The 25,704-nt window shown below is 41.2% G+C and overlaps 1 protein-coding gene across 4 annotated transcripts in view; it reads left to right on the forward strand.

Annotated features, from left to right (window-relative positions):
* Positions 1 to 509: 509 nt before the first annotated feature.
* The window catches only part of gtf2f1 (general transcription factor IIF, polypeptide 1), a 32,975-nt gene continuing 7,780 nt past the window's right edge, over positions 510 to 25,704 (forward strand). Inside the window, exons 1-8 of one of the 4 annotated variants that reach the window (XM_084328184.1) lie at positions 510 to 596; positions 3,556 to 3,678; positions 8,202 to 8,233; positions 14,775 to 14,821; positions 15,289 to 15,361; positions 16,796 to 16,989; positions 20,006 to 20,176; positions 21,283 to 21,485. In XM_084328184.1, coding sequence (XP_084184310.1) covers positions 8,219 to 8,233; positions 14,775 to 14,821; positions 15,289 to 15,361; positions 16,796 to 16,989; positions 20,006 to 20,176; positions 21,283 to 21,485 — 703 coding nt within the window. In that variant the 5' untranslated portion in view covers positions 510 to 596; positions 3,556 to 3,678; positions 8,202 to 8,218. Of the gene's footprint in view, positions 597 to 3,552; positions 3,679 to 8,201; positions 8,234 to 14,774; positions 14,822 to 15,288; positions 15,362 to 16,795; positions 16,990 to 20,005; positions 20,177 to 21,282; positions 21,486 to 25,704 lie in introns of all 4 variants that reach the window. The other 3 variants (XM_084328183.1, XM_084328186.1, XM_084328185.1) reach the window with 3 other exon arrangements.

Here is a 25,704-nt window from a genome sequence, read left to right on the forward strand (position 1 = left end):
ACAAGTCAGACACATTCTACAAACGTGTCTAATGTGAAATATATAAGCATATAAGCAAAACTAGATTTTTGGTCTGTGATGAAAAAGGGCCTCGCGGGAAGGGGGACCTCACAAAAAAAAAAAAAAAAAAAATTATTTGTGCGAGGCCCCCCTTCCCGCGAGGCCCTGTGCGACCGCACTGCTCGCACACCCCCTGAGGCGGCTCTGCTTATAGCCTATAATACTGACATTTGAAGCAGGCACCACTGCTGTTGTAATTGTCTCGTAATAGCTGTTTAGAGTGTTTATTATTGGGTTGTTGTCGCATCCTTCCTATACCCAGGCAAATCTGTCTTCATATCTCACGCCCCAGCAAGACGATAGCGAGGGGGGGCGTACGCGTGTAGGTCAGTGGCCAATCAGAGCGCAAAACGGGAACCCGGAAACACAAATGCGTTGGTAAAAGCATACACGCATCAAGGTTCCCTATGGGTAGGAACGACTATTTCTTGTCCAAGTTTCCTATCGACTAGTGTAGTTGACGGAACGATTAAGGCATATTTGCTGCAGCACAGCAAGTTTGATGACTATCACCGGCAAACGTTCTACCTTATAACGTAAATACCTGTTGCTATTTTGTCGTGCACAAAAATATAACGTTAGTTTATCTAACTAATCCAACAATACTTGCAGCACCGGAGTCAGTCTGGTTGTTGTTGTTGTCGTCTAGCTAGCTAAGCTAACGTTAGCTAAATGTTGCTCATGCGTCCCTGCTGTTTACGTTGATAGCTAATGTTTAGAAGTGAAAGCTAACTAACTAACTAACTATTCTGTTGTAACTATATTGTTACCGGGCTGTTATTTACCATCATGCGAAGATATAAAAAGCCAAACGCAAATGTATCTTTCTTTTTGGAGGAAGATGGCACAAACAGTACTGTATTTGTAGATCTGGTATGTCATAAATGTCTAGATGTAGCAGTATTGTCTATCTGTATGTCGTGTATGTCATAAATGTTACGATGAATTGAAAATGGGGGACCCTGATGTAAACAAGACGAGTCTTTCTCTGGTGCATCCCCTTAACAATTGTGTGTATTGTGTACTGTATTGTACCCATTCTGCAATCTGTTAATACAAATATCAATCAATCAATCACATCACCATACTGGCAGTGATAGTACTACGAGGTGGTACTAATTGTGACTATGACTGGTAGTATTACCAGATAAGATAATACTGCTGTCGCATAATTGTACGTTACATAAACTAGAATTTACGCTAGATTATAATTGACGCCAATGTGTGCAACAGTTTCCACTTAACGTTACTTACAATGGATGAATAGCTAGTAGTTATGGGGTTTTGTAACTTAAAAATAAACACCCAGAAGAGTCTGCCAGAAAACAAACCATCCCCAGACTATCTTACTGTCGCATTGTATTGTATTTATGTAGGGCGAGTCTGACCATATTGTGATTTCCAAAAAAGAGGACACTCTGCCTCCAGCCTCAAGATACTTAAATGATACGCGAAGTTTACTCAAAGATGCATTATAATTTTAATATAGTTAAAGTATGCCTCCTCTGGTTGGATAGAAAATTATTTATATTATTTTATATAACAACATAATATATATCTATAACCAAAGTTACTCAACATGCTTTATTATGCCTAAAGTAATCTCTGACATCTCAATGGTACAAAAATTACTTAAAAAATCAACCTATAACTAAATAATAGCTATTTTTAAGTCTTACTGGACAAAATAAATAACTACAAAAATATGAATTAATGTTATAATGTACTTGCAATTAGTGTACAACACGAATTTATTACACACATAATCCTTAGAATGATTGTATCATAAGCATTTTATGTCATCATAAATCAAACCAAAACATAAATTTGAGGCATCAAAATAGTTTTCAATTATTTTCTTTCTCTCTCTATAGCTGCATATTAATTCGGTCAACTTTGCTATCAAACTCTTGCCTCACACAGCTTTATTTGTTTTTCTGTGTCCATGTGGGGTTTGAGATCTCTGGCACCTTTTATTAGACACCGAAACATTATGGTCAAGCATTGCAAGCGTTTCACTCCGCCTCCCATTTAGCCCCTTTCGTGACTTTCGGTTTGCAAGCCTGGGGCTTTTGTGACCGCAGTCACTTATTTTCGCATCGCGATCAATCAGGAAAACAACAACAAAGCGTGATCGCGGGGCTCGGAGTGTGTCAAAAATATATCAGATCTGAATTGGTGTCACAGCGCATGCGCAAACCGAAAGTCACGAAAGGGGCTAATCCAGAACCTGAACTACGGAAAGCAAACAGCAACTGGTGCCGCTATTAGGCTGCCTGGTGCGCATGCGCTGTGACACCAACGGCGGAGATGGAAGTTCGGTCTGTAAATACCACTCGTCGAGTAACAATGTTTTAAACTGTTTATTAGCAACTCCGAGCTTCCAGACCCCACCGTGAAGCTGTGTTAAACCCATATTGTACGCTGGGTATCTTTGAAATTCAGATCTGATATATTTTTGACACACTCCGAGCCCCGCGATCACGCTTGGTTGTTGTTTTCCTGATTGATCGCGATGCGAAAATAAGTGACTGCGGTCACAAAAGCCCCAGGCTTGCAAACCGAAAGTCACGAAAGGGGCTACCTCCCATTTGTCTCGACCGGGACGGTAAATTGGGAATTTTCTCTGCAGTTCATCTGTAAATGTACACGGCTACTTTCAACTCGGGGGACAAAGTCAAAGAGTAGAATCAAATCTGTCCGCTTCCTCTGTTTGCGTGTGACGACGTGACGTGATAGCTCCGCCCACAAAGCAGTCTTCTCTGGGATTACGTCACATGCAACAGAGTACCGTAGTATTCTGTGCAATGCACCAGTCAATTTAAGTAAACACTTAATGGTCCCGTTAAAACAATGAAACCCGGACATTTTCATAAAATGTTTTTTAAAAATAAACAGCCGCCCCGGACAGGGCGTGAAAAGAGGACGTTTGGTCTCCCTAATTTATGTATTGCCTCAGACATGAGGTGGTTGGACAATTTAAACATACTCATGTCTTGGCTATGAGTGAAATAACGGTAATAAATGGTCCCTAATAGGTACTGAACTGTTGGGTGGACGTTAGATGCTGACATTGAGGGACCATGAGTCAGTGTGTATCTGAATATCATCACAGCAGACATAACTGAGACATAACACTCAGTGAGCCAGCTACATTTTCACTTTACACAGTAAAACTGGTTGGAGGGAACTGCATGCATCTTTTCTGTACTGTAGTACTACCAACTTGTGCCATTGCCTCTCACGGTTAGTGGCAGACAAGTCAGGTTTTTGTGTGGATACCTACTATAACTACATAGCTCACTGAATTAGGTTTAGGAGTGAACTCCAGAATCTCAGCACCCCCCCCCCTATTCTAGCTTTCATCAATGACAGACTTACACTCGTTGTATGCATAGCCCACAGCATCCCAACAAATCATGTTAATTTGGACTCTCATGATGGGATGGCTGGCCCAGTCTGACTCAGTCACTTTCTTTACATTATTTTCAGCAGGCTACCTAGCCAGTACATCAGCTGACCGTCAACTGGGCGAGCACAGAGGTGCATAGCCTCGGAGAACTACCAACCATCACAGAGGTGCATAGCCTCTGAGAACTACAAACCATGACGTCACTGGTAAGGCCTGGGCAATGTGGGTGGAGGATTTAGAATATAATTGAATAGAAAGCTTTATTGTCATTGTACCAATAGGAGTGCTATTGGTACCATTAGGAGTGCTACTCCTGATCAGTGCAGTTAAAAACAAGGTAAACAACTACAGTTCATATTCATCCCTCCATGATACACATATCACTCACACAGTACCCATAGTTCCTCACAATACAATAATGTCATTGCTAAAAGTAATTAAAAGTGCAGGTCAGTAAAAAAACTGCATAGAGACATATGAAAAGTGAATATAGCATTATCAATGTGAATATTAATATGGAGTGATGATTATTGCACGGATATATGTATGGGTAGTGAGATGATTACTGTTTGCTGGTGTTCACCTACAGTTTATAGGTGAATCGTGTTGGGAAATGAGGTGCATTGCTATGAGTAATGTGTTCCTTTCTAAGGTTAGCTTAAATGGCTTAGATTTCCTTTAACCCTTTAATCGCCAATGACGTGTTAAGACGTCATTCCTCGCCATGCGTAATCTGCCAATGATGTTTTACAGCGTCTTTGAGATCAATATTTAAAAAATCTGTCATGGTAATCATATTTCACCGATGGATCCTTGACTGGTGCTGGGGATCTCCACTCAACTCTCCAACGGTTCAATATCGCCACCTGGTGGCCCATCGCCAAACCGGAGGTGGGTAAGTGGGGCCGGAAGTGCTTGGTGTCCCCCCTATTCCGTCCGCCACTCGCGATCGCTCCCGGGATTCCATCTTGACACACTGGATAATCGATCGGTTGCCATAACTCAATAAACAACGTTATTTGGACGTATATTTTATTATACAACCCGGAAATGGTTCATCTAGATCAACATCCCATAATAGCGACCTTTTTGATCCAGTATCATCCCCCATCGCTATGAGGAAGCTGCGGTAAGTTTCAGCGTTTTTGATTATTATTATCCATACAAACTGCTATGATCAATATATCACCCATACTACATGATTCATTTAACGTCTGTTATTGCATTATAAACAACCCCCCCCCCCCCCCCCCCCCCTCCGGTCAACATCAGATGATGAGTCATGACGTTTAGGACCTTGTACAATTGACATTTTTTATCTGACGTCAATCGCTAGCAAACTGCATTTGATGATGTAATATATGCATAAATGGCTATATCTCACGTTCTAGGAATTACTGCAGAAAACGATAAAAACATATTTATACTCTAGTCTAGACAGTATTTCTATATGAATGAAAAAGTAAAACGTTCCTACACCCTGAACAATAGCTAATCGATGTTGAATGGGCCATAGTAATGTAAATGGGTTTTTGGCCATTTTGGAAAGCAAGATGGCCACCACTACCTTTCCTCTGCTCAGGGTTTCCTGAAATACTTTACAATCCTTTAGAAATCACCAAAATACAGTGCCATCCATACAGAATTAAATCACCACTGATGGCAAAGTAATGTTTATTTCCAGTTTTTGGGTAAATCTTTGCAAGTTGGTGTATTTTGAACAAGGACATTATTAAAGGCCTGGGAGCAGCACATGGTGGTTTGAAACATAGTAGCATCTCATTAAGCCTTTTTCTTTGTCTACTTGTGACCGGCTGGAGCAAAGATGACTATGACGATCAAAAAAACTGGCAGAGGAATTTGAAGAATTTAAAAAATCACTAAATTTTATGTCTGAGGAGATCAGCAAAGTGGTAAAACAACAAGGTGACATCATGAAACTAATGAAGGAGGTTCGTGAGTTGAAGGCCACAATCAACCAAAGGGACCAGAAGATCGAACTGATGGAACAAAGGATTGACGACTTGGAGCAGTACTCTCGTGCTGATGACCTTATCATCACTGGGCTGGAAATCAAACATCGCAGCTATGCCAGAGCAACAGCCGGTGACCGACAAGGTGAGGATGCACCACCTGAGGAACTGTATACAGTAGAGCAGCAAGTGGTTCAATACATGAGAAGTAAGAACATTCCCTTAGAGAGCCAGCACATCTCGGCTTGTCACATTCTCCCAAGCAAGGACAAAAAAAACACCAAGACCACGATTGTTGTCAAGGTTGCAAATCGAAAGCATAAGGTTGAAGTGTTGAGGCAATCCAAAAACCTTAGAGATACTGGAGTGTATATAAACGAGCACCTAACAAAGAAGAATTCTGAAATAGCTTGGTATGGCCGTGCCCTCAGAAAGCAAAACAAGATCCAAGCAACCTGGTCAAGAAATGGAAAAGTATTTATAAAGTTAAACGGACCACCAGAGCAAGCCAGGGTGGTTGCGGTACGAAATCTGAATGATCTGGAGCAATACAAGTGACAATGCCTAAATATATTTTTTTTGGGACCGATGACTTTGATTTCATTCATGTTGTTTACCTTATTGACTGAGTTTTTTCTGGTAGGCCTGTATGGCCAAGATGTTTTCTGTCTGGACATGTGGAAGATATGTTTTTTTTATGTTTTTTTTTGTTCTTTGTTTTTTTGGCTTTTTCATTTTCAACTTTATGGCATTCTTTGGTTGGCATAGAACCTATGGTCTGAAAGAGATATCATGGATTATTTTTTATCGATACTGTCTATTGGGATTCCATTTTCTTTTTTTGGACTGGGATTCTGTTTCCTACCGCATGTTGAATGCATGGATACTACAGACTGAAAGAGAGAACTTGAATTACTTTTTGCTCCACTATGGACAATCATGGACTATTGTTTTCAATTTTGGATCTGGGTGTGTATATGTTTTCCACGGACAGTTATGGCATGGACTACTTTTGTGGAGAGGCATTGTGGACAACTACAGCATGGACTATGGCGATGTGTCTTGGGAAGCCAAGGGCTCATGTTGGCCAGCTGTATGGTATGGTCAACTTGGGTGGAATTGTATTTGGAGATACATACATGGGTGACTTTAAAGAAGTAGGCTCACTGGAGCCCGGAAATCAAGTACATAACCACAATGTCGGATACGGAAGAAATATATGATTTTGAATATGATGTTGATCCTGAGACCCATGTGTTTAATGCAATTAATAATACCTGTAAATATTATACAGATGAACAGCTTAATGACATTGTTAAACCAGAAAATAGGTTTTCGTTGATACACCTAAATTGTAGAAGCCTTTATGCGAATTTCACCAAGATTAATGAATACTTAAAAACATTTAATAATAGATTTTCAGTTATAGCATTATCTGAAACGAGGTTAAAGCAGGAGAATTGTGCTGATTTTCACTTGGAGGGTTATGAGCTGTATCACCTGGATAGAAACAACAAAAGGGGAGGGGGCGTGGCCCTGTATGTGGACAGTGACTTGAAATGTAAACAAGTGCAAAGTATAGTAATCGATGACTTAATGGAAGGTATAACTGTGGAAATTGAAATGGATAAGGTGAAGAATATTGTTGTTACTTGTGTATACAGAACACCAGGGTCAAGCATAGAATCATTTAAAGACAGTTTGGAAGAGTTATTGAATGGGTTAAATGAGAGCAAAACATGTCTGATTTGTGGAGACTTTAACATTGATCTCTTAAAGCAATCTAATCACTGCACGTCAGATTTTGTGGATGCTCTATACGGCAGAGGGTTCTACCCACTGATCACAAAACCCAGTAGAGTAACCTCAACTTGTGCTACATTAATTGACAATATTTTTATAAACACTTTGGAGAACAATATTAAAAGCGGACTTGTGATAAATGATATTAGTGACCACTTACCTATATTTGTAATATATGACTGTCAAATTAAGACAAAGAAGGAAGAAAACTCCCTTAGATACACAAGGGTAAGAACTGATGACACAATAGCCAAGTTCAGGAATGATCTGGTTAATGAGGAGTGGAAAGGGGTTTATGTGGAAGAAGTAAATGCTGCATATGAGGCATTTTTGGACATTTACTTGTCGCTGTATGAAGAATACTGTCCAATGGTAGTACGGAAGCAAAAATGTAATTATAAAATAAAACCCTGGATGACAAAGGGTTTACAAAATGCAAGTAAAAAGAAAAACAAACTATAGAGATTTTATCAAATTAAGAACAAAAAAGGCTGAAAATCAATATAAAGCTTACAAAAATAAATTAACTACTATAATTAGAAATGCAAAGAAAGAACACTATAATAATGTCTTAAAGGAAAATATAAATAATTTAATAAGATTTTTACGAAATGTCATTGGAAGCAAAGCTGTATCTGCAGATTTACCCAATTACTTCATTAATGACAACAATACGGTTATTAAAAACGTGAATGAAGTGGTAAATGAATTTAATTCATTTTTTGTAAATGTAGGCCCAAACCTTGCTAAGAATATCCAAAGTCATAATGAAGGGAAAGCAAATAAAGACTGGACAGGGGAAAGTAAAGTGTTGCAGTCTATGTTTCTAGGACATGTGAGTGAAAGACAAATGATAGAAATAGCATTAAATTCAAAAAATAAGACATCAACTGACAGTGATGGAATTGACATGATAACCCTGTGTCATGTTTTTAATCTTTCCTTTCAAACAGGCACCTTTCCAGACAGAATGAAAATAGCAAAGGTTATTCCTCTATTTAAATCTGGGGACAAACACAGCTTTACCAACTACAGACCAGTGTCTGCTTTCACAATTTTCCAAGATTCTTGAAAAAGTGTTTGCTCATAAATTAGATAGTTTTATTGAAAAGAATAACCTGCTGAGTGAGAGTCAGTATGGATTCAGGGCAAATCGATCAACAGCCTTAGCCTTAATGAATATATATGAAGAAATAACCACAGCAGTAGATGAGAGGAATTACACAATAGGGGTGTTTATTGACTTAAAAAAAGCATTTGATACGATAGATCATCACATTTTAATTTCTAAATTACAAACATACGGTGTGAGAGGGGTGGCGATGAACTGGTTAAGTCAAGTCAAGTCAAGAGTTTTATTTGTCACGGCATACGGATATACAATGAAATGCGGGTGGTCTTGCCCGCAACAATGTGCAATTGGTACAACATATAACATATAATAGAATCCAATACAAAAAATGTGTGCAATAAAATTGTGCAATAACAGGTAGCAGGTAACAATAAATTTGTGCAATGACGGGTAACAGTTGACAGTTAACAGTAGTAGTAATAGTAGTGCAATACACTGTTACTGTTGCTAATACTAATTTAAAGTGGCCTTTCCTTTTGGCAATAAGTGAGGGTGCGTGCGGCCTGAGTGTGTGCCCGCTCATGCTAAAGTGTTACAGTGGTACTCAATGTTCATTGTTCAGGACTCTGATGGCCTGGGGGAAGAAGCTGAGCCTAAGCCGCTCTGTCCTAGTAGCTGGGGTTCGCAGGCGTCTGCCTGACCTAAGCAGCTGGAACAGGCTGTTATTGGGGTGGTGAGGGTCTTTCATTATCCTTTAAGTATCCGTTAAGTAGCTATCTTGAAAATAGACAACAATATGTACAACTCTCTGGTAGAGCCATATGAAATCCGTTTTATTATTTTCCAAATTCCATTTTATTTTTTCCCAAATTCCATTTTTTCCGTTTTAATATTTCAGAATTCTGTATTTTGCCTTTTATGCTCATTTTACCATCAGAAATAGTGTCTAATAAGTGGGAATGAATAAATGTCCACAATTGAATAAGATATAACAGTCCATTTAATGTTTTTAAGTGCTGCAACTCAGAAATACAGTTCAATTTTACACAATATTTTTCAATTAATATTGTGACAAAATAAAAATACATATTTCAAGTGTAAACAATAGATACAGCTAGCTACTACTGACATTATCACAATGACAATGTCAGTAACCTAGCTATATCTATTATATTGTGATGAAATATAGTAATGCATAATTTAGGCACCTTTAGTTTAGTTTATAAAGGACAGTGTATAATGGCAATCGTTTGCATTAAACAAATGGATGGGTGCACTAGATTTAGCAAGAAGCTATCATTTCCAGCTATAGTCCTATGTACTGTAACGTTTCATAGCTATTTAAGTTTATTTAGATTATAAAGGGCAGTGTATAATGACAATCGTTTGCATTAAACAAATGGATGGGTGCACCAGATTTAGCTAGAACTTCTAGAAGCTATCATTTCCATAGATAGTCCTATAACGTTACATAGCTATTTAAGTGTATTTAGTTTATAAAGGGCAGTGTATAATGACAATCGTTTGCATTAAACAAATGGATGGGTGCACTAGATTTAGCTAGAAGCTAAACATCCTAACGTTATAGCTATTTAATCACAATAGTGTCGCAAGTGTTTTTGCGGGTCCAGTCCACGGAACGTTGACAGAATTAGCAAAACACCTTATCACCGGGGGCATAAAAGTCATTAGGATACTGTTCTGCTCTGAATTGAGGGCTTATTGTGGAATTGTTTAGCTTCTTGACGATGTTAACACTGAAGCAGCCAGACGCTTGAGCACCGCGGCTGTGTTGTGTGTAACACGCTGTAGAGTCCCCGCCTCCCCGGTCGCGTGTGCACCAAACGTTCCACCCAAAAACGAAATTTCAGTCCATATTAGGCCAAATTCTGCAATATTCCACGTTTTGCAGTTGATTCCATTTTTATTGGTTAATTCCGCGATTCCGTCCGCGATTCCGTGAACGCGGATTTCATATGGCTCTACTCTCTGGTTACACATCTGAATGTATGAATATTGAATGTGGTGTCCCTCAAGGTTCGGTCCTGGGGCCCAAACTTTTTATTTTATATATTAATGATATATGTGAAGTGTCAAACATATTGCAATTTGTTTTATTTGCTGACGATACAAATTTCTTCAGTTCAGGAAAATACCTTAAAAAATTAGCAGATGACATTGTAAATGAAATGTGTAAACTTAAGATATGGTTTGATAACAATAAGCTATCCCTAAATTTGGAAAAAAACGAAATTTATGATATTTACTAATCGAAAGAAGGACAATGTGGCATTATGTATTGACGGAGTTAATATTGAAAGAGTATCTGAGTTAAAAAATTTGGGTGTTATGTTGGATGAGAAATTGACATGGAAGCCACATATAATGTACATAAAAAATAAGGTAGCCAAGAGTGTTTTTGTTTTGAACAAGGCAAAGAATGTGCTTGATTATAATTCTATGCGAATATTATATTGTTCACTCATCCTACCATATTTGAGTTACTGTGTGGAAGTGTGGGGTAACACGTATGAAAGCAACATAAAGCCATTATTTATATTACAGAAGAGAGCAGTAAGAATAGTTCACAATGTAGATTCAAGAGAACATACCAACGAATTATTTATTAAATCCAGACTATTGAAACTTAAAGAGTTAGCTGAAATACAGACTTTATTCGTTTTGTTTAGAGCAAAATGCAGAGTATTACCAGCAAATATACAGAGGTTGTTCGTTCCCTGTCCAGATGACAGCAGAAGGAAATTAAATTTTAAACACCAATTTGCACGAACAACCTTAAAACAAAGGTGCACCGAGGCGGTTAGGTGGTCGAGCGGAGATTGCGTTCGTCACCAGCCCCGGAGCTGTGAGCTTGGTTCGCCTGTTCGAATCCAGCTCACAGCTCCGGGGTTGTCACCAGCTTGGCTGGCCGTCTGCACTGATACAATTGGCTGTATCAGAGGGTGGGAGAAGCTGGCGGGGTGGGTCCGGGTCGTTGTAAACAGCGACTCCTACAGTTCGGTCGGGGCGCCTGCTAAGCGCGGATTGGACGTGAGGGGGATAGTGTGGTCCTCCCACACGCTACGCCCTCTCAATGAGAATCCGCGCTGCCAGGTGAAAAAAAGCGGTGATTGGCTGGACGTGTGTCGGAGGAAGCACGTGGTAGCCTCCACTCTCCCAAATGATCTGACTGTGGGGGGTAAAGCGCAGCGACCAGGAAGGGACTGGGAATTGGCATACGACTAACATTGGGATGGGAGAAAATCGGAGGAAAATGGAGGGGGAAAAAGACTAATAAAAAAAAAAAAAAAAAGGTGCACCTCAGTTATAGGTATCAAACTATGGAACTCCTTGCAGAACGATAAAGAGTTCCAATAATATATTTCACTTCAAAAGGTTGTGCAAAGAAAAGATACATAGACAGTATAGCACAGTTTAGTTTAATATTGCAGTTTAGCGTGTCAGGATGACGTAGCATAGAGTTGTAGTGTAGGCCAGTATGAGTATAGTAATATAGTATATAGCAGCGTAACATAGAATAATAATATATTAAAATATTGTATAATACTGTACCAATATGGTGTAGAATAAATAGTATGATTTAGTTATATTATAATAAAATAGAAATTAGATAGTATATAGAAGTATAATACATTATATAAGTGTGTGTGTAAATGAATGAACCTAAATATCGCTGCTGTCGGGACAAAACCTCATAACTCCAAAAACCCAACTTTTCAGCAGATGAAAAAAACGAACACAGGTTTGAGGGTGAATAGAGTTAGGAGGTTTAGACAGATGATCGGTATAATGCTTTCCCATTGTTTAAACTTTGTAAAACCCACACACACATATGGAGGATGATCTACGGAGTTGATTTATATAATAAAAAAAAATAAAAAAATGGAGTTATGAGGTTTTGTCCCGACAGCAGCGATATGTAGTTTGACTGATAGATAGACAAAATGGGTTTATTTATGTTGATTTAATTTGGTTGTGTTGATGTTACATTTTTATTTATTTTTGCAAAATGGGTATATTCTGTTTGGTTTTACACAATATGTCTATCGGTGTGTTGTGTGTGTGTAGGGGCAGGTATATATAAGATTTTTTCTTCTTCCTGTTCCTTTCGGCCATGGTATTTTTGGTGAATTATATGAATATGTACTGTTGGACTGTGGTAATTCCATGTACGAATAAATAAATGATGAAATGATGAATTTAGCAATACAATTTAAAAAGTTATAGCCCTGCAAAGTAGGTGAACATCTCCATAGACAAATAGAGCTGGCAGTGATCAAACATTGATGGATATAAGCTTGGCAGAGAAAGGGTTAAAGGGAAAATCCACCCTAAAACAGAATGCACATTGTTTACATTGTGCTATTCCAATTATCTTGGACAGTTAACACATTGACTGCCAGACCCGAGATTTCTCGGGTTTTGGTCGTTTTTTCTTTTATTAGATTTTTGTATTCATCATTTATCAGTTGTCTCGTCGCCATTGTGGTTCTTGCAGCCAAAATAAATAGGTAGAAACATAAAGGGGGTATATACAAAAAGGTTTAACCGAAAATATAAAAAGAGGCTTTTAGGACTAAATATAAAAATACGGGAGTCACATGTGGCAATGAGCGACTACTCCATCCGACCCGGAACCGGAACCATCTGAAGCCTGCATTTCTCAACCAAGGTGCCTTGCCTACCGGTTTGCTGTGGAAAGAGACAATACAAAGACAATACAGACCCTCTCCCGTTGGCACATTTAGTCCCCTAATATGGTAAGAGCAGCCAGCAACCACAGCACGTAAGTTTCACCACAGACATATGGACCTGTGATGTTTGTTTGGTTTATTTAATTATTTTTGAGGCGTGCTGTCCTATAAATGCCAAGTAATAGTTGTTTCATGGACCAAGACCACAACAGTCTCCTCTCCTATAGCGTCAAATGTTTTATCTGCTGACAAAGCACAATACCTTGGTTTTTAGTTCACTCATTGTTCAGGGAAACACATTGTTAATGACATTGACGGATTGTGAATTTTGTGATTGACTAAGATTATATTTATTTGGAAAAATAAATATAGTCACTTTATTTGAAGAGTCAAAACTGTTCTCTTGGCTTTGTTTTGTTCATAGTAGTAACGCGCATGTCATGATACATCTGGTTAGGTCAAAACTACAGGAATATACATTAAAAAATAAATGTATATTACAATAAATATATATATATTATCGGTATCGACCTTGAGGAGCAGAAAGTTATCGATATCTGGTTCAAAAAATCAATATCGTGCACCCCTATAAGGTAGTAGTAGTTATGATTACAGTGTAAGATAGTAGTTGTTATGATTACAGTGTAAGGTAGTAGTAGTTATGATTACAGTGTAAGGGTAGTAGTTGTTATGATTACAGTGTAAGGTAGTAGTTGTTATGATTATAATAATAATAATAATTTAGGACCTGCTCCGAGGTCATCATTTGGCACACATGCGAACCATGCATACAATGCGTATCTGCGATTAACCCATCCCGTCGTCCTTCCCCCCCAAGGGCAGCCGGGAGCAGACAGGCGCCACGTGAGCCGCGCCAGGGGACCAATCCAAGTGCTCCTGTCCGTCTTCGTCAAGGACGCCACAGCGTTAGCGATCTTGTTGTTGTGCATGTTTTTCCATTGGGTTTATCTTATCGGGGGGGGAAACCCTTGCGAGCACGGGGAGAACATGCAAACTCCACACAGAAAGGCCTGGGAGATACCCCACCTGGGTAACTGGCATCATGGAAACCTGGTCCCCAAGCGGGATTCGAACCCTGGACCTTCTTGCTGTGAGGCGACAGTGTTAACCACTACACCACCGTGCCGATTACAGTGTAAGGGTAGTAGTTATGATTACAGTGTAAGGTAGTAGTAGTTATGATTACAGTGTAAGGTAGTAATGATTACAGTGCATCGCAGTCACAAAAGGGGCTAGATGAATGCTTGGTTTGACTGGCCGCCGAGCCATACTGTACATGGTGACTGCTTGGTTTGACTGGCCGCCGAGCCATACTGTACATGGTGACTGGCTTAAAAAAAAAAACTTTTTTTGTTGGCATCCTGTTATTTTACCCACGCGACGCCACTGCTAACATGCCATTTCTGGGGAAACTGAAGGATATACTGTACGAGTGTACGTGTAAACAAAATTGCAAAGTACTCCTTGTTCATATTCATACATTTAAAATTCTACTGGTGGATTTCCTCTTTACTGATTAGCTCTCTGCAACAATGACCAATGACCAGACCCCTTGTTTTTTCTAGATCAGAAAAGTGTACTAAACTGCACAACAAATCATTTCCCATCTCCATTACATTACCCTCCCTCATCAGACCGCAACACAGTAGTACACACAAACAACGTCATATTCCACAGAGAATATAATTAGTTTTGTACTATGGGTATTTGTCTTGCAGGGGAGCAGCAGTTCCTCGGCCACGGAGTACACAGTAAGAGTCCCCAAGTGAGTACACATGGTTTTCCGCCCTGAGAATGCAAATATCCACACAAAGGCTCTGTCAACAATGCTCTGTCAGTGTCCCTCCCTGCCAACGGTGCATCATGCGTGTCTTTGTCCATGTTTGTGTGTAGAAACCAGTGTTGTGACGAGACACCTCTATAGATAAACATTTTATGTAGAGTAATCTTTTCTTTTCTTTTTAATAATACATCCACAGGGCTTTTAGAAATGAACGGAATAAAAGTATTGCTTTTCCCCAAAAATAATTATTGATAAAAAAAAAAGAATGTGCAGGTCCAAAAGTAATGCTGCTGTTTACATGTTGTGTGCATGTATCCCCTCCCTACTTCCCATTTCCTCACGTGGAATGCACCTCATTGGATAAGTGACATGCTGGTGCTGGTGTGACATCTAGTGGCTGAATGTTATCTATAGCACCCTTTTAAGTGATTTTTCTGTTTGCCCCTTAGGAACACAGCTAAGAAGTACAGCATCATGGCTTTCAACTCAGGGGACAAAGTCAACTGCTCCACCTGGACACAGGTGGGCTTTCCCCTCTCAGACACATCTTATTGTCACACTCGTATGTAACTGGTACTCTGACTCTGGCCAACACCATTGGGGTTCAGTGTTCAGTGGCTCAGGAGGTAGATCGGTCATCTGATAATCGTAAAAGGTTCCCGGTTTGATTCCAGCTCCTCCCAGCAGTGCATCGAAGTGTCCTCGAGCGAAACCCTCAACCCCTAACTCAGTGTTTCTCAAAGTGGGGGGCGCGCCCCCCAGGGGGGGTGCAGAGGCATGACAGGGGGGGCCTTGAGATTTACAAAAAAAAAAATGTTGATTACAGAAAATTATCACTAAAGTGCTATCTGTTGCAGCTGCACTGTTCTCCATGAAAATACCATTTCTCAAAATCTGAAAATCATTATTTAATAAAACACAGAAAAGGATCACCAAGTTACTCTGGATAAAAAAAACCTTTACAGACAACATTGAGACAAAGCTTCCTGACACATCTCCATCCAAACTCTTGGAAGAACTCTTTGAAATCTCCAAGTACCAAGTATCTCATCTCATGATGCAGCAGTTAAGGTGTTGATACCATTCAGCACCACATAGTATCTGTGTGAAGCTGGCTTTTCATCCATGACAGCTCTGAAAACAAAATATAGGGCCAATTTGAAAGGTCACGATATTGGTGTTATTTCAATAAATTTAAACATGGCCCATTTCATGACTATTTTGTTGGGGGGGGGGGGGCAAAATATTTTGGTCCGCCAAAGGGGGGCCTGACAGAAAAAGTTTGAGGAGCACTGCCCTAACTGTTCCCAATGAGCAGGTTGGCACCTTCGCAGGTTGCATGGTTGCCTCCGTTGTCGGTGTGTGAATGTGAGGCGTAAGTTGTAACGTGCGTTGGATAAAAGTGCTATATATTGTAAATGCAGTCCATTAGTCAGGGCTCAGCAGCAGCCAGTATAGCCTTAGTTCCCAGGACTTTCTTTCTGTCCGGTGTCACTACAGCAGGCAAGAAAGCCTCCTGTTTACCTCAACATTAATTTCCATTAGCGGACACACTCTTATTCCAACAGTGGAATGAGCTCAAATTCTGGTATCGCCAACATAGCGAGTAGGAAAAAATTTGTAACAATGGTGAATCGGCAGTGTCCAATATGCCACTAAAAAGGGGTGGCAGTGGTTCAGTAGGTAGATAGGCTCCCTAGCTGTGCCTCGAAGTGTTAACCCCTAACTGCTCTCGATGAGCAGGTTGGCACCTTGCATGGTTGCCTCCACTAAAATAAATGCAGTCCATTTACCAAGAAAAGAAAAGTAGTCAAATGAACACAAGTATAAAAGATGAGAAGAATCAAGCACAGTTATTTACTTTTTCCCTGGAGAGGAAGATCAAATTTAAGTGCATGCGGAAGAGGAAGGTGAAAGGAGTAAGTACAGAGTCTCATGCCCCCCTTCCCTGTCCAGGCTCGTATGGAGCGGGACATGAGCGCGCGGCGGATGTACGCAGAGGACGAGAGCCCGGACGGTGCGGCGGGCAGCGAGTTCGGCAAGAAACAGCGGGAGGAGGCACGGAGGAAGAAGTTTGGCATCGTGACGCGAGAGTTCAAGGTGGAGGACCAGCCGTGGATCCTCAAGGTCAACGGCAAGGCTGGCAAGAGGTCAGGATACACACTCGTCTCTAGGGCTGTCTTAAATGCTTCGAAGCTTCGAACGTTCGATTCGATGGCACAAGCTTCGAACATAAAAAAAAAATCGAAGTTAAAAAAAAAAAAAAAAATCAAAATTTATTTTTTTCAATTATTTTTTTTTACTTCGATGTGTGTGTGTGTGTGTGTGTGTGAACTACCCATCCCAGTTAGGACAGCCGAATCCCATCCAATCTTTCGCCGTCGACTAAAGACTCACTTCTTCAACCATTATCTGAAATGATAAAAAAAATAAATAAAAAATCTAACCGTGACTAACCTTACTGTCATGCACTTGTCCTAATAAACTAACCTACACTGTAACACGCAACACTTTGATGAACATTGTTACTCAGCTGATAGAGTTGTACCCTTCTTGCTGTCTTGTCGTACAGAACTTGTAAGTCGCTTTGGATAAAAGCGTCAGCTAAATGACTAAATGTAAGTGTGTGTGTGTGTGTGTGTGTAGGTGTGTGTGTGTGTGTGTGTGTGTGCGCGCACCTTGTAGAATTCCACACATAAGAAAGAAAGATACTGGGATGAATAAACAAAATAGGAAATAAAATGTAGAAATGCATGCAATACATAAATAAATATGAATCTCCATATATGAAATATAACATTTAGATAAGGTGCTACTGAGATGTTTTGGTGAGTTCTTTGTTTTTTTGTGGAAGTTGCCCTTCTTAAAAATGCATGAACATTCACTGATAATTGGTCTGTAGTGGAGTCTACAAGGTCTACATTGCCGGACCATGTAGAATCCGGACCTTGTAGACTGACATAATTCTGTGCATAGTTTAGTCTACACAGGCCATATTTCAAATAATCAAAATCTTACTTCATTCATCTTAAACATTCTTGATTTGGGGGATTGGTAGTTCCCATGAAATCTGAAGTTGTTCAAACGACAACAGCGATCCACCTTGAATTAAATCACACAGCCGAGTGAAACCTTGTTGGATGCGTTAGTCACGAAAGGGGCTACTTAATTAATTAATCCAACCCACTTTATTTATAGAGTACATTTAAAAACAACAACGTTTACGAAAGTGCTGTACAAGTCCCACAACATAAGATACAAAAAAATATATATATATATATATAAAAAAAAAAAATCGAAGCTTCGAATTAAAATCGAAGCTCGGCCCCGAAGCTTCGATTGCCAAAAAAAGCTTCGAAGGTCAGCCCTACTCGTCTCTCTCTCTCTCTCTCTCTCTCTCTCTCTCTCTCTCTCTCTCTCTCTCTCTCTCTCTCAGGACACACACTTGTCTCTCTGTGAGTGTTTACCTAACAGAGTGAGAACCTAACAGTTCTCAAGTTCACCAGCCGTTAGCTCTCCAACAATTGGCAGCAGTCCGTGCCCACGGTTGTGGAGCCTGGTGGCTACTGGCAGAAGGACTGGCCGAGGCGGTTTGTGTCGTAAAAGTGGAGCCTGATCACTAGTATAGAGCCTGACCGATACTGGATTTTTCAAACGTAGTTATCAAAGAGTTGTGACAAAAATATGTACTGGAGGTGGGATATTCTACAGTGTATATATATATGTGTGTGTGTATATTACTTATAAGAAAGCCTAAAGTAACCTATTTGTACTGCATGCTAAAAACTGCCTAATCTGGGCCTAATTCTACATGCCACTCGTCTGTGACTAGCATAAACTAGCCTGGCTGTAAATAGTAGTCTAGTGGTTCCATTGAGACCATTTTCATTGAGATATCTTGAGGTGAGAAGACAAGGCACCCCTTTAAAATTAGCAACAAATTCAATACATTTTGTCTTGTTAAATATTAGTAAACCCTTCCAATGCCCACACATTACTTTAGTGCAAATAATCCAATTAGCGTATTAAATAGTCTGATGCGCTATTGTAATGAGGGTATGGCCGTATAAAACAAATAGATGCAGACCAAGGTTAACATGGTAAAACATGGTTGAATGCCACCACCCACTTCAATGATAGCGTTCTCATATTTGTGAACGCATAATCTCTGTCTTAAATTATGGCTATGTGTCTAATCTGCCCGTCGCTTATCAATGACTTGTTTGCAGTCAACATTGTCGAAACGGATTGTTTTTTAATGGTTAATTTCCATTTTATAGCATTTTGAAAAGCCCTCGTTTTCAGGTTTCAGGAAAATATATAGATTCCGTGATAAAAGGCATTTACTGGAATATTCTGGAATACACAAAAAACGTTGTCATTTTCAGCCTATTTATGAATAGTTTTCAAATAAACGCTAGATTATCGATAGTATATGTGTACTTATGCACGCTAGAGAAGCGATCTGAAAAATATATTCTCATTTCCTGATCGCACACACACACACACACATGGGGCAAACGCTGATGTCTCTGTGAAAATAGATCCGATTACCCCAAGACTGGTAAAATAAATTGCTTACCTCAGATCAGATGTTCTCCAAAAAGATTATTCCAATTCCTGATCGCCATTCCAAATATCGATCGCGTTTATTGATTCAGCGCCGGGTACTGTAAATATGTATTCCACGCGTTTTCCGGCTCCCCAATCACTTCGGTCTCTTCAGATGCCTCACCGGAAAAGTAAAATGAGGAGGCTGGACCCCCCCCCCCCCCCCCATCAGTCTAATGCAGTACCATCCGGAGAGACGATAGGGGGCGGTATTTTCCCAATGGAGCTAAGAGAGTCTGCAGCACTAGCGTGAAGCTCGATTGATGAAATATGAATTCAAAACGCTAATAAAAAATAATACGACAAACAAACACTATATAGCGTTGGTGGCATTCAACAGTCGGCATGAACTAACGACAAAACGCGTCCGTGGCACTCAAAGTGTTAAGAGGCTGATCTCTACCACATACAAAATGACCACTGTCTCCCTCTGTCTGTCTGTCTGTCTGTCTGTGTGTGTGTGTGTGTGTGTGTGTGTGTGTGTGTGTGTGTGTGTGTGTGTGTGTGTGTGTGTGTGTGTGTGTGTGTGTGTGTGTGTGTGTGTGTGTGTGTCAGGTTCAAAGGTCAGAAGAAGGGAGGTGTGACTGAGAATGCCTCCTACTACATATTCACTCAGTGTCCTGATGGAGCCTTCGAAGCCTTCCCTGTCCACGGCTGGTACAACTTCACACCACAGGCCAAGCACCGCACGCTCACCGCCGAGGAGGCCGAGGAGGAGTGGGGCAGGTGAGGAGAGGAGGAGGAGGAGGAGGAGGTCAGGTGAGGAGGAGGAGGAGGAGGAGGAGGAGAGGGTCAGGTGAGGAGGAGGAGGAGAGGGGCAGGTGAGGAGCAGGTGAGGAGGAGGAGGAGAGGGTCAGGTGAGGAGAGGAGGAGGAGAGGGGCAGGTGAGGAGAGGAGGAGAGGGTCAGGTGAGGAGGAGGAGGAGAGGGTCAGGTGAGGAGGAGGAGGAGAGGGTCAGGTGAGGAGAGGAGGAGGAGAGGGGCAGGTGAGGAGAGGAGGAGAGGGTCAGGTGAGGAGGAGGAGGAGAGGGTCAGGTGAGGAGGAGGAGAGGGTCAGGTGAGGAGGAGGAGAGGGTCGGGTGAGGAGGAGGAGAGGGTCAGGTGAGGAGGAGGAGGAGAGGGTCAGGTGAGGAGGAGGAGGAGAGGGTCAGGTGAGGAGGAGGAGGAAGAGGAGAGGGTCAGGTGAGGAGGAGGAGGAGAGGAATGTAGAATGACTCAAGTTTACCAAATCAAATCATCTGTGCTCTTTGTAGGAACTGTACTGTTGCAAAGGGCAAAATCATCCCTATAAATCAAATGCTGTTTGACAGGGGCAACAGATGCCACCAAAACCTTCCCAGATAGTTAAGCTTCTCTGGTATTGGAATCCAGTCATACACAGTATTTTGGAAGCTATACGTTTCCCCCTGCATAGAACGATATCTCTACAACAACATTACAGCATATTAAACTGAGGGGTATTGATACCTTTAACTTATGTAACATATCTAGTGTTTTCTCTACAATTTTATTGTATTCAAAAGGAAGATTGATTTATTTTCAAATAATAACTGTGATATTTCCTCAGACAATAATCGTACCATCATAATCTCAAATCGTGACATTCCTAGTCCATTTATGCAACAACACTGATATTTTCGGAGGGGAAGCACTGATATCATAAATGTATTCATTTGGATTGGAAGCACTGGAAATATGAACGAGCAAATTGTCATTGAATTTCACGAAATACCCCTGGAAGATCACCAGGGCCCAGATCTGCTATATCTATTGAATGCGATATGCTATATTGATTGGCGGCCGGTCTGTACTGATGGTGAAACGTGTTTGCAGGAGGAACAAGGTGGTGAACCACTTCAGCATCATGCTGCAGAGGCGTCTGCGTGAGGGCGACCGCGGCAACGACGACGATGACGACGACGAGAAGGGGGGCAAGAAGAAGAAGAAGAAGGGGCGCGGCGGAGACCTGCGCATCACCGACCTGGAGGACGACCTGGAGCTGAGCAGCGACGACAGCGACAGCAGCATGGGAGAAGGTGAGGAGAGGGAGAGAGGTTTCTGGAAGGTGAGGAGAATAAAGAGTTAAATCAGGGTTTTTCAATCTTTTTTTTCTATTTGTATCTTTTTTTCTTTTTAGCAGTGGACCCAATATTAAGTTGAGGAAATCACTGTGACCCACCACCATTTAAATATTGTAGCGATCAGGAGAGAGAGATAGAAGAAGAGGAGGAGAGAGGTAGAAGAAAAAATCTACGCCCACTTGCCTCAACGACTACCGCCCTGTAGCCCTCACCTCCATAGCCATGAAGTGCTTTGAGAAGCTAGTGAAGGGCTACATCTGTTCCTCCCTCCCCATCAACCTGGACCCTCTGCAATTTGCATACCGCCCTAACAGATCCACGGAGGATGCCATAGCCCATGTGCTGCACACAGCAGCATCACACCTGGACAAGAGGCAGGGGAACTATGTGAGAATGCTGTTCATCGACTACAGCTCAGCATTCAATACCATAGTCCCCTCCAAACTCATAGCCAAGCTCAGGGACCTGGGCTTGAACTATGACCTCTGCCAGTGGGTCTTGGACTTCCTGACGGGCAGACCCCAGGTGGTAAGAGCAGGCAACTGCACCTCCTCATCCATCACGCTCAACATAGGGGCCCCCCAGGGCTGTGTTCTGAGCCCCCTCCTCTACTCCCTGTACACACATGACTGCGTAGCACAGCGGAACAACAACACCATCATCAAATTTGCTGATGACACAGTAGTGGTGGGCCTGATCTCTGCCAACGACGAAAGGGCCTACCTGGAAGAGGTAGAGAACCTGTCACAGTGGTGTCAGGAGAACTGCCTCTCCCTGAACGTCAGCAAAACAAAAGAGATGATTGTGGACTTCAGGAGGTCGGGGGTCAAGGACTACAGCCCCCTCAGCATCGACGGGGCACCGGTTGAGAGAGTGAACAGTTTCAAGTACCTCGGAGCCCACATATCCGAGGACTTGACATGGACCACACACATTGACAGTCTTGTGAAGAAGGCACGACAACGCCTCTACTTCCTCAGGCGCCTAAGGAAGTTCCAAGTCAGTCAGAAGATCCTTAGGAACTTCTACTCAAGTACAATAGAGAGTATCCTGACCGGCAACATCACCTCCTGGTTTGGGAATAGCACTGCACAAGACCGTAGCAGACTACAAAGAGTGACACGTTCAGCCGAACGCACAATTGGAGGGGGGCTTCCCACCCTCCAGAACATTTACAACAAGCGGTGCAAGGGGAAGGCTAAGAGAATTATTAAGGACTCGAGCCACCCGAACAACTGCCTCTTTGAACTGCTGCGGTCAGGCAAGCGATACCGGAGTCTTAAGGCGAGCACAGAAAGACTCAGAAGAAGCTTCTATCCCCAGGCCATCAGGCTGCTAAACGAACAATAAACACTATGCAACAACCATCAAATGCACACAGCACACACACCCACACTCACTCAAACAAACAACACACTGCAGCACCCACTCTCCACACTTTAGATCACACAAACACACTTTACACTTTATATTTATTGATAAAGGATTTGCACTACAACTCGTACACCTACTGTAAATTGTACCTAAATTGCACCTCATCCCATTTCTGCCTTGCACTATATAGTATTGTATATTAGTACACTGCACAGTATTGTATATTTAAGCATTACATCACACGCAGGAGTGGTTTGTGACCAATAAACCATGCCTAGGGGTGGTCGTTAGGCCCGAGGCGCAGCCGAGGGTCGTTAGACCCCCCTAGGCATGGTTTATTGGTCACAAATCACGACTGCACGTGGTGTAAAGCTTTTATACAACTGCCAGATTCATCCAACCTTATTTCTATACAATAAACACACATTAATCGAAGATTTATTGAAAAAACCATCCGCCAGAAAAAGTAGTTCCCACAACTACAAAAAAGACAAGTTGCCTCCATGTGGAAGCAGCTTGAAGTGCATCCAACCAAACTAACACATCCAACTGTGTATTATTGGAATGATTGAGAGAAGTTGCCTCATGTGGAAGCAGCTTGAAGTGCATCCAACCAACTAACACATCCAACTGTGTATTATTGGAATGATTGATTGAAAATTTTATTACCAGATGCAGAATGGGTACAATACAGTACGGCTCAATACACACAATTGTTAAGGGAATGCAGACCTACTTTCCATAGAACTTCATTCTTAGATGCTTCTATATAAAGTAGGTAAAACAAATTAAAACGTTTTCTTTGCCCTATAGGAAAAAAACGTTTTCTTCGCCCTATTTTTTTATTTATTTCTTTTAGCCTAAACTTAACCAGTTGGAAACCAGGGGTACAGTAATAAAATTAGCAATCAACCAATCAATCAATTCAATAGACCATGCTCACTTAAAACAGCGCTGCTTCTCTCTCAGTCTGACTCCCCCGCTGTTGCAGACAGGAGTGTGTGTGTGTGTGTGTGTGTGTGTGCGCGTGTGTGTGTGTGTCACAGTGTGTGTGCGTGTGTGTGTGTATGTGTGTGTGTGTGTGTGTGTGTATGTGTGTGTGTGTGTTTGTGGGTACGCCAGCGTCGGACAGTGTGAGAGAGAACGCTGCAGTCAGTAGAAAGTAGGAAGGAAGAAATTTAAATCAATCAATTAATCTATCAATCAAACCGCGATTTTTCTTTTGTTCTAGATTGTCTCAAGACTCATCAATTACATCATCCAACATTGTTTAAAGGACTAACACATTCCCCTTGACAGAATCGCTTCATATTTAGTCGTTATGGTGCTTTCAACATAACCATTTGTTGTCCGCGATCTTGTTTTCTCCCGGAGTGAGCCGGGGAGGGTTATGTGATTCGGTTGTGGGCGGGTCCTGAGCCCAGGACCGTGGATTGTTGCCAATAAAGACGTGTGAATGGCCAATCAGAATCGAGAAATTTGCATGCCGTTGTATAATATATGGTAACTCAGTTATGTCTATTCTGCATCGAACATTGTACATATGTCTAAACTGAACACTGTGACCTCATTTTTTTACTTCTAATTTTACTATGTTATTTTATTTCATACTATCTTGTCTTGCACAGTCTCTGGAACGTAACAGTAAGAAGCATTTTGTATAAAAGTATTCTGTACTTCTGTATGACAACCAGTGATGCCACTAACGCGTTACTAAGTAACGCGTTATTGTAATCTGATTACTTTTCCGCGAAAATGGTAATCTAACGCGTTAATCTTTAAAAGCCAGTAATCTAATTGCAGTTACTTGTCCAAGTGGCTGTGCATTACTATTTCGTTACTATCTCATCATACATTCATAATGCAGGCGGAATACAGTATTTTATTTCGTTTTCGACAGTCAAAAATACGCTTAGAGCTGTTTACTTCTCTTTGGGAGTGACGTCACATGTCACGTTTTCAAAGCGTGTCTGAGCACGTAACCTCGCGTGTTGATCCATGCTGGTGGGCGCGGCTGTTATTGTTATTTTCAGCCTGACCTAAACTGCGCGCTAGCAGGGAGAAGCTCGCGCTCGTAACGCTTTCTTGCAGCACTGGAAGTTCACTAGTCTACTTAACGTTTGTTAAGCCGGGTGAAAAAAACATTCACTTTGCGGAGGAAACAAAATACTGTCTACCGCATATGGAATATACAGCAGCTGCACAGCACGACCATCGACTTCTACAGGACTCGGAGCTGCATCACCAGCCAAACAGTATGTTCCACCTTTGAGTTAAACATATTTTGCATTGCACTATTCCATGAACATGGAACACCATACTGCAGTATGTAGGTTGTCAGTAGCACACTGACAACACTGCAGTATATATATTCCCTCCCCGCCGTATATATATATTTCCCTCCCACCCACCCACCCCCTCCTAATGTACAGTCCCCTCCCCATCATATGTATATACTCTGTCATGATCTAGGGGTAACAGTACTGTATATTTGAATACCGTTTATGTCACAAATGTATCAGTACTAAATACCTATATGTCCCTATGCCATAAATGTCATGTATGTTGTGTATGTCATAAATGTCTATATGAATTGAAAATGGGGGACCCTGATGGAAACAAGACAAACGTCTTTCTCTGGTCTGCATCCCCTTAACAATTGTGTGTATTGAGCCGTACTGTATTGTACCCATTCTGCAATCTGTTAAATAAAGTTTTCATTCATTCATTCATTCATTCATTCATTCATTCATTCATTCATTCATTCATTCATTCACACAATAATAAATAATAATAACGT

This window comes from Notolepis coatsorum (assembly GCF_963971535.1).
Source record: "Notolepis coatsorum genome assembly, chromosome: 14".
Lineage (NCBI taxonomy): Eukaryota > Metazoa > Chordata > Actinopteri > Aulopiformes > Paralepididae > Notolepis > Notolepis coatsorum.